The following is a 13473-nucleotide window of genomic DNA, read 5'->3' as shown; positions in this document are numbered from 1 at the left end:
TTTCTGCCTCTGTCTAAATTAAATTATTTCTTACTACTCAGCCCTCAGTTTCCCTCTTTTCACTGTGTCTACTCACAGCTTGCCACCCCTTTCCTTTACCCTCCACTATCTCACTAACTCTATCTTATTCTCCCCATCCAGCATGTGGAAAAGCAGCAGCAGTAGTGATGAGGTGAGGCCTGGGCACAAGTTCTCCCCACTTCCATCATCTGCTCTGCCCCCTTCTGTCTCCCTTCTCCGCGCTTCCATCATCTGCCCTGCCCCTTTCTTCCCACATCCATCATCTGCCCTGCCCCCTTCTCTCTCTCCCTCCACCCCAGGCCCATTTCACCACTCACCTTTCATTCCTATTTTTTTTTTTAAACGGAAATGCCCCCCCACCAGCACTGATCGGCAACGCAGGCCCCCCATCGACAGAAAGTAAGATCAGCAAGCAACGCAGGTAAGAAAGGCAACAGCAACTGTAATTTTGCAAGTGGTGCTCAGCCCAAAGCTTCCCCTCTGACGGTGCTTCCTGTTTCCACACGTGAGAGGGATGCTTTGCAAAATTACACCTGCCGTTGCCAATCTTACCTGCGCTGCTTGCTGATTTTACTTTCCATTGATGGGGGGGCCTGCATTGCTGATCGGGGGGGCACATTGCCGATCAAAGCTGGGGGGGGCCTGTTGCCGTTTGGAAAAGAAAAAAATTTGCGTTGATACCCTCCTTCATCAGGCCCTCATGACTATTTCATGCCCTAGGCACTTGCCTATTGGGTCTATCCTTTAATCCAGCCCTGTGTACAACATTGATGCCCTGCTACCGGGTTGTTTAACATGGCAATCAAGGTATGGTAGCAGAGGAGAAGGAGGTCACCACCTAACATGCTGTAACTACTTTCTGGGAATCAACTGATAGTGTCTCTATGTTTCTTCACCCAAATCTGAGACAGAAAACAGCTAATTATGCTGTCCTCAAATTTATAACATTAAAGAAAACAAGGCTATGCATTTGATGTTCATAATAGCTGCAGCCACTTACCATACTTCTGGTTTTGAAGTGCATTGATGGGTGAGGAGTTTGGGGCTAAAGTTAACAATGATGCAAAGCAGACCTTGGAATCTACCATGAAGACAAAAGAATGTTGAAAAACAAGAATCATCAGACAGTTTTTGGAGGTTGTATTATTTTTTTTTTGGTTTTATAAATCTTTATTCATTTTCTTATGTTACAACAAGTGTTTCAAATAAATTCATTATAAACTTGAATAATCACACTTGATTAACTTACATATTAATATCAAATAGGTTGTATTATTCTGATTCTTTTTAAGATTGTAGACTGCAAATTTTTTAAAATCATGTCTTATTTCCAAGCAACATCTGATTCTTAAGAATTGTACAAGGAACTACAGATCTATTGTTTGCTTTGTTTTACCATAGTTCCATCTGGCAAGTCCTGCACAGTGGCAATTATCAAACCAGATGCTGTAGCACATGGGAAAACTGATGAGATCATAATGAAGGTAAGACATGTATAACTGGATTAACAGATGGATATCAGTTGAGGAAGCTGTGAGTCTATCAAGGATTCCAAGTGGCATCCAAGACAAACAAGTGATTCTGTGTAGAGGTTTTAGTCTGACTTACCAACTGTTTCCATGTTTCCTCTGTAGTAGAAAGACTTATAATCTAATTACCTAGCAAAACATTTGTAGCTTTATGTTGATTTTCAAATACAGTATTTATGGTATCGTAACTGAGGATTTACTAAATTATAATAGGACAAAAGTAGGTTTTAATGTGCCTTTGGTGCCAAGGTAACCAAATGCAGAAATGTGTGAAGTTCTGTGTTGGTATATGTTAGTCTATGTTACTATCAGCATTGTCATAATATTCTCCAAGAACATAACAGTCTCCAAGGACAAGCAGGATGTAAGTCTTACAACTGGTTGACATCATCCGGTGGACACTGCATGAGAACACTCACCAACTTGTTTAATACAACTTTTTAGAATGTTGCATCGCACATGTGTGCATTTTCCTACCTAATACAACTTTTTAGAATGTTGCATCGCACATGTGTGCATTTTCCTACCTAATACAACTTTTTAGAATGTTGCACCGCACATGTGTGCATTTTCCTACCTGCATCTGTTATACAGAACCTTATCAGTCTTAATTTTTTCTGCAAAGCAGTCAAGAATGTGCTTTGGTATCTCTCCTCAGTTTGCATGATTTCTCTTCTTGTAAAGCCTATTTGCAGACTGACACAGTATGGGCCTGATTCTCCAAAGTGCGTCCCGATTTTAGGCAGCTGTAGGCGTCCTACAGCTATCTAATCAGCCAATCGGGATTCACGTTTTTTTTAAAAAATGCTCCCCAGGCAGGCCTGAAGGCACATCCGGGAGCCTAGGGAGACCCGCAAGACGCCTAAGCTCGCCTAAGGGCCTTAGGCGGGCCTTAGGCAAACCTAGGCGGCCCTACGCGTCTCCCTAGTAGAGGAAGAGATGCTTACAATGTAGGCCAACAAAATGCTGGTCTACATTGTAAGTAGACGCGGCCGCTATACTTATTGTGGCAAGGGATCTCTCTGCTGCTATAAGTATAACGGGCCGCAGCTGCCTGTCCAATTGCTGGCAGGAGGGTGCCGAAACCCTCCTGCCAGAAGATGCCCCCCCCCGACACTACCGCCCGCCCCCCCCGACACTACCGATCGCTGGCAGGAGGGTGCCCAATCCCTCCTGCCAGAAGATGCCCCCCCCCGACACTACCGACCGCCCCCCCGACACTACCGATCGCTGGCAGGAGGGTGCCCAATCCCTCCTGCCGGAAGACACACCCCCTCCACACCCCCCCCCGCGCTAACAGCCCTCAAATCTCCCCCCAACCAAACTAACCTTTCCTTGTTGGCCAGACGGGACTTGCCCGTCCAGCCGGCAGGCCAGTCTCGTCGAAATGAGGCGGGCCCGGCCCATCCTTCCAAAGCCTAAGGCCTGATTGGCCCAGGCTCTAGAAGCCTGGACCAATCAGGCCTTAGACTTAGTGGGGATGGGCGGACCCGCTATGCCTAAGGCCTGATTGGTCCAGGCTTCTAGAGCCTGGGCCAATCAGGCCTTAGGCTTCGGAAGGATGGGCCGGGAAGGGGCGGGCCTGCCTCATTTCGACGAAACTGGCCTGCCGGCTGGACGGGCAAGTCCCGTCTGGCCAACAAGGAAAGGTTAGTTTGGTTGGGGGGAGGTTTGAGGGCTGTTAACGCGGGGGTGTGTGCGGAGGGGGTGCGTCTTCCAGCAGGAGGGATTGGGCACCCTCCTGCCAGCGATCGGTAGTGTCGGGGGGCGGTCGGTAGTGTGGGGGGGGGGCATCTTCTGGCAGGAGGGATTGGGCACCCTCCTGCCAGCGATCGGTAGTGTCGGGGGGGGGCGGTCGGTAGTGTCGGGGAGGGGGCGGTCGGGCCTCGCCTTCAATATAGGCGGCCTGCCTGGGGAGCATTTTTTTTAAAAACGTGCATCCCGATTGGCTGATTAGACAGCTGTAGGACGTCTACAGCTGCCTCAAATCGGGACGCACTTTGGAGAATCAGGGCCTATGTGTTTAGGCTCAGAGTGCCTACCTCAGGAGTACATATAATGTTGAGTAGGTAATGATCTTGGAACATGGGAAAAAAATCACTGGCTCAATACATCAATGAGTTAAAGCTGAAACGCTTGTTTCATCGTTGCAACTTAACTCTGTGAATACATCCCCGGTTGTAGTATGCTGTCCATCCCCACTTTTTGGATTAAGATTTGTCACTGTCAGAGATAGGCTGCTGGGCATGATGAACTATAGTTGAATTCTGCATGGTATGTCTTATATTTTTATGTTCATATTTCATAAAAGGTTTGAACTGTGCTCACATATATATAAATCTTCTGTGTCTTTGCATTTTGTTTTCTGCAGATACAGGAGGCAGGCTTTGAAATTCTGGCCAATGAAGAAAGAACCATGACAGAATCAGAAGCAAAGGACTTCTACCAACACAGGGCCAAAGAGGTGAGCACAGAGCATAACAGCTAGTGCTTTATTTATTGACTTATACAAGGTAAGGCATTCTAGTTGTGCAATACCATCAGAACTAGGGATTGGACACCATAGAAGAAGAGACATTACATTCCAAGACAGGATTTTTGTTGTTAACATTCCAAATGGGGAAAACCATGTGTATTTATAAAGTATGGGTTTAACTGGACAGGAGACTGGGTTAGGAACTGGTTGAGTGGAAGGTGACAGAGGTTAGTGATAAATGAAGCTCACTCTGAGGAAAGGGATGTTACCAATGGTGTGCCACAAGGTTTGGTTCTTGAGTCTGTTCTTTTTAACATTTTTGTAAGGGATATTACCGAAGGGCTATCTGGTAAGATTTGCCTCTTTGCAGATGATGCCAGAATCTGCAATAGAGTAGACACTCCTGATATGAGGAAGGACCTAGCAAAGCTTGAAGAATGGTCTGGAATTTAACTGCTGAGATTTAATGCTAAGAAATGACTTGGGCTGCAAAAAATAAATGAGGGAAAGGTACAGTTTAGGAGATGAAGAACTTTTGTATACAAAAGAGGAGCAGAGACTTGGGTGTGATCATCTGTGATGATCTTAAGGTGGCCAAACAAGTAACATAGAAACATGATGGCAAATAAAGGTGAAATAGCTCATCCGCAACATCCAATATTTCCTCCTCTCCCTAAGAGATGGAATGTGCTTGTCCCATGCTTTCTGGAATTCAGACATTATTTGTCTCCACCACCTCCAGCGGGAGACTATTCAATACATCTATCACCCTTTCTGTAAAAAAGTATTTCCTTAGATTACTCCTGAGCTATGTTTCCTTTAAGCTGAACATGTGAGTAATTGCTCATATATTCTAGGAGTGTCACAAAAAAATCTTGCAAATCTGGAAAATTGTTGGTTTTTAGAACTTGTTGCTTGCATGAAAAATATTTTAGAACTTGTTGCTCACAGAAGAAAAGGTTTGCGTGCACTGACCAATCCTTAGAGGGAGTATTGCTTCTGAGCCTATCATCTCTTATCATCCTATGCCCTCACATTCTGGAGTTTCCTTTCAAATGAAAGAGACCCGCCTTATGCCCATTTATGCCACATAGGTATTTTAGCTCAAAAAATAAAGCCCTTCAGACACTGTAGTTGCCAATACTGTCCAAACTAGAATCCAATCTGTAATTGGCTAACACTCTTAATCCCTTTGGAGGAATGTTTGAACTAGAAAAGATCCTTTTTTAAAAATTCTTTATTCATTTTAAAACTGACAAACAAGTGATTAATATTAAAACATTACATTACTAATAAAATATATAGCACTTGACATTCTTATACACATAATCCATTAAAGTAGAAATTATAACCCTTTTCCCCCCACCCAACAATTCTTCAACGAAATTTTCATAATACAACAGAAATCCAATCATTAAATAAAAATATTAATCATCCAATTTCCCCCCCTCCCCCCAATAAAATACATGTATCCATCAGAAAGGAAAACGATGTTCATTCATTACAATAATTCTCTAATGGCCCCCAGATCTTTATAAAGTTGTTATAATTACCTTTCTGTACAGCAATTGCTCTTTCCATTTTTAAAATGTGACAAAGTGAATTCCACCAAAAAGAATAATTAAAATTTGTATAATTTTTCCAATTAGCCGTAATGTGCTGAATTGCCGCCCCTGTCATTATTAATAGAAGTTTGTTATTATAAGATGAAATTTGACTTTTTTTCCTCATAGCCATTGAGGAGGGTGGGGTAAATTTTCCTAATTTTTATAGGTATCATCAAGCCTATATTTTACGTCAAGGTATGTATTGGATCCTCCCAGAACTCTTTGAGAATGCACCGGATTGGCTCTATTTAGAATGGCGTCTCTTGTTTCCCTTAAATTTGGTTCATGTGCCCAATATTAGAATACCTAGAAGATATAAGGAGAACAGTATAGTCTGGAATTCTTGTGCTTTCAGGCGGATTTTTTAGGACACCAAGCCGCACAGTGGTATAAATTGATATCTGGATATATGAATAAATAACCAAGGACTGGTCTTAGAGACATTTGGAGCACTGAGATTAAGCATCAAATTTCTGCGTCTCAATGGCCACAAATTTGGTCTTGGAGAATGAGATGTACGGTGTCCGCATCTATGAGACAAACTTGGTTCATTTTGTTACATAGAGCTTTTTGGACCCCTGTTCGATTACAAAAGTATATTCTATTGTCCCTGTATCATGGCCTTTTGGAAATCAATTTGGTCTCAAATTAATTGTTTACTAGAAAACTATGTTGCATTATCATATGATACAAATCTGTTTGGGATGTCAATGAGAGCAAGAAGTTAAATTTCATCAAGTAATAACAAACTTTTATTGATTATGACAGGAGTCGCCATATAACATATCACCAGTAATTGGAAAAATTACAATAGGCTTAACTATACATTCTGGTGGAATTCGTTATGTCATATTTATAAAATGGAGAGAACAATTGCCATACAAAAAGGGAATTATAATAATTTTAAAAAGATTTGGGGGCCACTGACAAATTATTGTAATGAATAGACATCATTTTCAACTGAAAGTACATGTAGGGGGAGGGGGGATGGTATAAAGTTCTTTTAAAGGTTTAATCAATAGATAAGAATACAATATTTATATGATATTTTGAATTAAAATATTTGTGGGAAGGGTGGGTGGAGAGGGAATAAATTTATGTATGTAAAATGACAATTGAATGAATTTCAAGTGATGTGTAAAAGTTTCAAATGATGTAATATTGTGTACTTGATGTAAGATGAAAAAATGAATAAAGAATTTGAAAAAAATATATATATATTACCAGATTGGCATTGCAAATGTTATATTTAACAAAAGAAATTGGAGATCCGGCTTTTTCTGTGTCTTTAGATGCAGAGAAAGCTTTTGATCGTGTGGAATGGACATTTATGTATCAGGCCATGGAATGGTTTGGTATTGGTTCGGGATTTATACAAATGATTAAAACTCTGTATAGCTCTCCTGTTGCTAGATTATAAATCAATAATAAATTTTCTGATTGTTTTAAGTTGCAGAGGGGAGTTAGACAGGGTTGTCCTCTGTCTCCTTTACTTTTTGATATAGTACTTGAACCCTTGTTATTAGCTATTCAACAGGAAAAGGAGATACAGGGTATACCGCGTAATGATAAAGAATATAAAGTTTCTGCATATGCGGATGATATATTACTTCATTTGAGAAATCCTAAAACAACCATTCCAAATTTACTGGTTTTGATTGAAAAATTTGGAAAGTTTTCAGGATATAAAATAAATTGGACTAAATCAGAAGTTCTTCCTTTGAATGTGCATTGCACAAAAGGATTATTTGACTCATTCCCTTTTATATGGAAAGAAGAAGGAATAAAATACTTAGGTATATGGATAAAAAACACACTTGATGAGACAATTACATAGTAACATAGTAGATGACGGCAGATAAAGACCCGAATGGTCCATCCAGTCTGCCCAACCTGATTCAATTTAAAATTTTTTATTTTATTTTTTTTAATTTTTCTTCTTAGCTATTTCTGGGCAAGAATCCAAAGCTTTACCCGGTACTGTGCTTGGGTTCCAACTGCCAAAATCTCTGTTAAGACTTACTCCAGCCCATCTACACCCTCCCAGCCATAGAAGCCCTCCCCTGCCCATCCTCCACCAAAAGGCCATACACAGACACAGACCGTGCAAGTCTGCCCAGTAACTGGCCTAGTTCAATATTTAATATTATTTTCTGATTCTAAATCTTCTGTGTTCATCCCACGCTTCTTTGAACTCAGTCACAGTTTTACTCTCCACCACCTCTCTTGGAAGCGCATTCCAGGCATCCACTACCCTCTCCGTAAAGTAGACTTTCCTAACATTGCCCCTGAATCTACCACCCCTCAACCTCAAATTATGTCCTCTGGTTTTACCATTTTCCTTTCTCTGGAAAAGATTTTGTTCTACGTTAATACCCTTCAAGTATTTGAACGTCTGAATCATATCTCCCCTGTCTCTCCTTTCCTCTAGGGTATACATATTCAGAGCTTCCAGTCTCTCGTCATACGTCTTCTGGCGCAAGCCTCCTATCATTTTCGTCGCCCTCCTCTGGACCACCTCAAGTCTTCTTACGTCTTTCGCCATATACGGTCTCCAAAACTGAACACAATACTCCAAGTGGGGCCTCACCAATGACCTGTACAGGGACATCAACACCTTCTTCCTTCTACTGACTACGCCTCTCTTTATACAGCCCAGCATCCTTCTGGCAGCAGCCACTGCCTTGTCACACTGTTTTTTCGCCTTTAGATCTTCGGACACTATCACCCCAAGGTCCCTCTCCCCGTTCGTGCATATCAGCTTCTCTCCTCCCAGCATATACGGTTCCTTCCTATTACCGTATTTTCGCGGATATAACGCGCGCGTTATACGTGATTTTACGTACCGCGCATACCCCTCGCGCGTTATATGCCTGAGCGCGGTATACAAAAGTTTTTAAACATAGTTCCCACCCCGCCCGACGCCCGATTCACCCCCCCAGCAGGACCGCTCGCACCCCCACCCCGAACGACCGCTCGCACGCGCTCCCACCCGCACCCGCATCCACGATCGGAGCAAGAGGGAGCCCAAGCCCTCTTGCCCGGCCGACTCCCCGACGTCCGATACATCCCCCCCCCGGCAGGACCACTCGCCCCCTCACCCCGAAGGACCGCCGACTCCCCAACAATATCGGGCCAGGAGGGAGCCCAAACCCTCCTGGCCACGGCGACCCCCTAACCCCACCCCGCACTACATTACGGGCAGGAGGGATCCCAGGCCCTCCTGCCCTCGACGCAAACCCCCCTCCCTCCAACGACCGCCCCCCCCCAAGAACCTCCGCCCGTCCCCCAGCCGACCCGCGACCCCCCTGGCCGACCCCCACGACACCCCCACCCGCCTTCCCCGTACCTTTGTGTAGTTGGGCCAGAAGGGAGCCCAAACCCTCCTGGCCACGGCGACACCCTAACCCCACCCCGCACTACATTACGGGCAGGAGGGATCCCAGGCCCTCCTGCCCTCGACGCAAACCCCCCTCCCCCCCAGCCGACCCGCGACCCCCCTGGCCGACCCCCACGACCCCCCACCCCCCTTCCCCGTACCTTTGGAAGTTGGCCGGACAGACGGGAGCCAAACCCGCCTGTCCGGCAGGTAGCCAACGAAGGAATGAGGCCGGATTGGCCCATCCGTCCTAAAGCTCCGCCTACTGGTGGGGCCTAAGGCGCGTGGGCCAATCAGAATAGGCCCTGGAGCCTTAGGTCCCACCTGGGGGCGCGGCCTGAGGCACATGGGCCAAACCCGACCATGTGTCTCAGGCCGCGCCCCCAGGTGGGACCTAAGGCTCCAGGGCCTATTCTGATTGGCCCACGCGCCTTAGGCCCCACCAGTAGGCGGAGCTTTAGGACGGATGGGCCAATCCGGCCTCATTCCTTCGTTGGCTGCCTGCCGGACAGGCGGGTTTGGCTCCCGTCTGTCCGGCCAACTTCCAAAGGTACGGGGAAGGGGGGTGGGGGGGTCGTGGGGGTCGGCCAGGGGGGTCGCGGGTCGGCTGGGGGGGAGGGGGGTTTGCGTCGAGGGCAGGAGGGCCTGGGATCCCTCCTGCCCGTAATGTAGTGCGGGGTGGGGTTAGGGGGTCGCCGTGGCCAGGAGGGTTTGGGCTCCCTTCTGGCCCAACTACACAAAGGTACGGGGAAGGCGGGTGGGGGTGTCGTGGGGGTCGGCCAGGGGGGTCGCGGGTCGGCTGGGGGACGGGCGGAGGTTCTTGGGGGGGGGCGGTCGTTGGGGGGAGGGGGTTTGCGTCGAGGGCAGGAGGGCCTGGGATCCCTCCTGCCCGTAATGTAGTGCGGGGTGGGGTTAGGGGGTCGCCGTGGCCAGGAGGGTTTGGGCTCCCTCCTGGCCCGATATTGTTGGGGAGTCGGCGGTCCTTCGGGGTGAGGGTGCGAGTGGTCCTGCCGGGGGGGGGGGGGATGTATCGGACATCGGGGGGGGGCATCAGGCTTTCAGGATGGGGACAGACCTTCAAGGGGGGACAGGACTTCAAGGGAGGACAGTGCACGGAAGTCAGGGGGGGTGAACGGAGAGTCGGGACAGGCACGGAAAGTCAGGGCGGGCGAAAGGAGAGTCGGGCAGCATGCGCGTTATATGCCTGAGCGCGGTATAGAAAAGTTTTTGTACATATCATCGTGATTTCTGCGCGCTATACCCCTGTGCGCGTTTTACAATGGTGCGCGTTATATCCGCGAAAATATGGTATTAATCCCCAAATGCATTACTCTGCATTTCTTTGCATTGAATTTTAGTTGCCAGGCATTAGACCATTCCTCTAACTTTTGCAGACCTTTTTCATATTTTCCACTCCCTCTTCGGTGTCTACTCTGTTACAAATCTTGGTATCATCTGCAAAAAGGCACACTTTTCCTTCTAACCCTTCAGCAATGTCACTCACATACATATTGAACAGGATTGGCCCCAGCACCGAACCCTGAGGGACTCCACTAGTCACCTTTCCTTCCTTCGAGCGACTTCCATTAACCACCACCCTCTGGCGTCTGTCCGACAGCCAGTTTCTGACCCAGTTCACCACTTTGGGTCCTAACTTCAGCCCTTCAAGTTTGTTCAACAGCCTCCTATGAGGAACTGTATCAAAGGCTTTGCTGAAATCCAAGTAAATTACATCTAGCATATGTCCTCGATCCAGCTCTCTGGTCACCCAATCAAAAAATTCAATCAGGTTCGTTTGGCACGATTTACCTTTTGTAAAGCCATGTTGCCTCAGATCCTGTAACCCATTAGATTCAAGGAAGTACACTATCCTTTCTTTCAGCAACACTTCCATTATTTTTCCAACAACTTAAGTGAGGCTCACCGGCCTGTAGTTTCCTGCTTCATCCCTGTGACCACTTTTATGAATAGGGACCACATCCGCTCTCCTCCAATCCCCAGGAATCACTCCCGTCTCCAGAGATTTGTTGAACAAGTCTTTAATAGGACTCTCCAGAACCTCTCTGAGCTCCCTTAGTATCCTGGGATGGATCCCGTCTGGTCCCATCGCTTTGTCCACCTTCAGTTTTTCAAGTTCCTCATAAACATCCTCCTCCATGAACGGCGCAGAATCTACTCCATTTTCTCGTGTAACTTTGCCAGATAATCTCGGTCCTTCTCCAGGATTTTCTTCTGTGAACACAGAACAGAAGTATTTGTTTAGCACATTTGCTTTCTCCTCATCACTCTCCACATATTTGTTCCCAGCATCTTTTAGCCTAGCAATTCCATTTTTTATCTTCCTCCTTTCACTAATATATCTTTTTTTAAAAATATCATATTTATTGAGACAAGAGGCATCTAGACAACGAGAGCCCAACATTAGGCAACAATACATACAGTATATCACACAAGATCATAATGAAACAATCAACACAGGCAGGAATGAAGCACGCAAAAGAACAGGTGAGATACAGCAGAGGCTCAACAGGATCAAGCGCAGTGCGGAAACCACTCGCCAGTCAGTGCCCCCCGTCCATTTTGAAATATAGAAGAGCATCCCCAATCCCCAAACATGCAACACAAGCAGTCAGCCCCCTAATACCACCCCCACGCACCAGAACACCCCCATACATTACAGGACACCTGCAGACACCCACACACTCACAACACATACACACAATCAAACAGATGCAAACCCATTCAAACACATGCAAACACATTCACCCTGCCGGAGAGCGCCACACAGTAGACAATAGAAAGTGAAATAGGAAAATAAGTAGACAAGATAAATAATAAACAGGACGGAGAAACCACTCAGGCCCGCCCAGGGGCCACACCAACTGCAACAATTATGTATCAAGGTCCAAGAACTGCTGCCAAATGGTGCAATAGTATTTCCATTGATCCTGTGGGCGAGTCAAGTAGGTGTCTAACTCAAAGCGAGCCTGCTGTTTCATCATGGCAACCCACAGAGCATAAGAGGGGGCCTCCTCTGAGATCCAAAAGTTCAAGATGAGCTTTTTCCCCACCAGAACCGCATGTAAAACAAATTTCTGAGAGGGGAAGTCCAGTCCGTGATTCTGGAGGTCATGGACATCTCCTAGTAACAAGGCAGGTGTATTCCAAGGCACTGTGCATTGCAAGAGGAGGTCCAAGCAGCTCCGCACAGATTCCCAAAGAGTGAAGTGTAGGCAGTCAAAAAAGGAGTTAAGGAGTGTGCCTCTATGGGTTTTACATTTAAGACATTTGTCGTCAGACCATAACCCCATAACGTGTCCTCTGGCTCTCGTAATGTAAAAGCGGTGCAAAATTTTGTATTGTGTCTCCTGCAAAGACACTGCCTTCACATGACAGTAGAGAGTTTGGAAAAAGAACCGAATGTCATGAATGGTGACCTCCTGTCCGAGTTCATTGGTCCACTCCCCCACCAAAGCAGCGAGACAGCTCTCCCCCACCCCATCCCTCCCCGCTCTGTACCAAGTAGATATTTTGTTAGCGTCTGTGGGAGTAGAGAGAAAAATCAAGTCCATAGTCCCATAACCCCATTTGTCCCCATGAGCGCACACCAATGAGTGGTAATAATGATGTATTTGGAGATAAGTGTATAGATTGGCGGAAGGTAAATGCCACGAGGCTTGCATTTGGGCAAAAGAGGGGAACACTCCGCCCCCCAAATCTAAGGCAGCACCCATAGTCGTGTCCCTCCCCAAGCGTCCTCTCAAGCCTGCCAAACCACCCACCCCAGGAACAAAATCAGGATTATGGATAAGAGAGAGAAAGGGAGAAACCCGAGGCAGTCGACCCTGGTGCATGCGCCACCAACACCATGCCTTGCGAAAGGGAAATAGCAATGGGAGAGTATGGAAACCAGACATCCCGGCACCCCCACCCGACCCATGTAGAAAGGACGAAAAAGACCAGGGCGTACAACAGTCCTCAATCAGAGCCGCAGGGGAGTAGCGGCGTGAAGATACCAAATGTTCATGAATCCAACGGAGTAGCGCCGCCACGTTGTAAATGCGAAGGGCAGGTAAGCCCAAACCCCCCCCCCATCCTTACTCTGTGACAATTTAAGAATATTTATACGGGCCACCTTTCCCCTCCAAACAAAGGAGCGGACAATAGCCTGGTAAGAGTGTTCATCCGCGCTTGAGATCCATACAGGTATTGTTTGCAAGGGGTAAAGCAGTTTCGGGAAGAGCACCATTTTCACTAAGGCCACGCGACCCATCAGGGACAGGGGAAGCGATTGCCACTTCAAACATAGAGTTTTAATCCGTCCAATAGTAGCCGTGATGTTGGCAGCATACAATTTGCGGGGGTCTCTATAAAGCATGATACCTAAATACTTTAACTTCCCTGGTGCGATGCCCACACCCAATCCCTGACACCAAGGTTCCGCGGCCCGGGCCCCTAACA

The 13473-nt window shown here is 46.5% G+C and overlaps 1 protein-coding gene across 1 annotated transcript in view; it reads left to right on the top strand.

The window, feature by feature from the left end:
- Positions 1-13473, top strand: part of NME9 (NME/NM23 family member 9) — a 206151-nt gene that overhangs the window by 90694 nt on the left and 101984 nt on the right. The window contains exons 8-9 of the mRNA XM_033945325.1: positions 1423-1505; positions 3922-4014. Coding sequence (XP_033801216.1) covers positions 1423-1505; positions 3922-4014 — 176 coding nt within the window. The remainder of the gene's footprint in view (positions 1-1422; positions 1506-3921; positions 4015-13473) is intronic.

Source organism: Geotrypetes seraphini, chromosome 5, assembly GCF_902459505.1.
Source record: "Geotrypetes seraphini chromosome 5, aGeoSer1.1, whole genome shotgun sequence".
NCBI classification, from domain to species: Eukaryota; Metazoa; Chordata; class Amphibia; order Gymnophiona; family Dermophiidae; genus Geotrypetes; species Geotrypetes seraphini.
The sequence above is the reverse complement of the archived record's forward strand: the minus strand, read 5'-3'. Positions and strand labels throughout refer to the sequence as shown.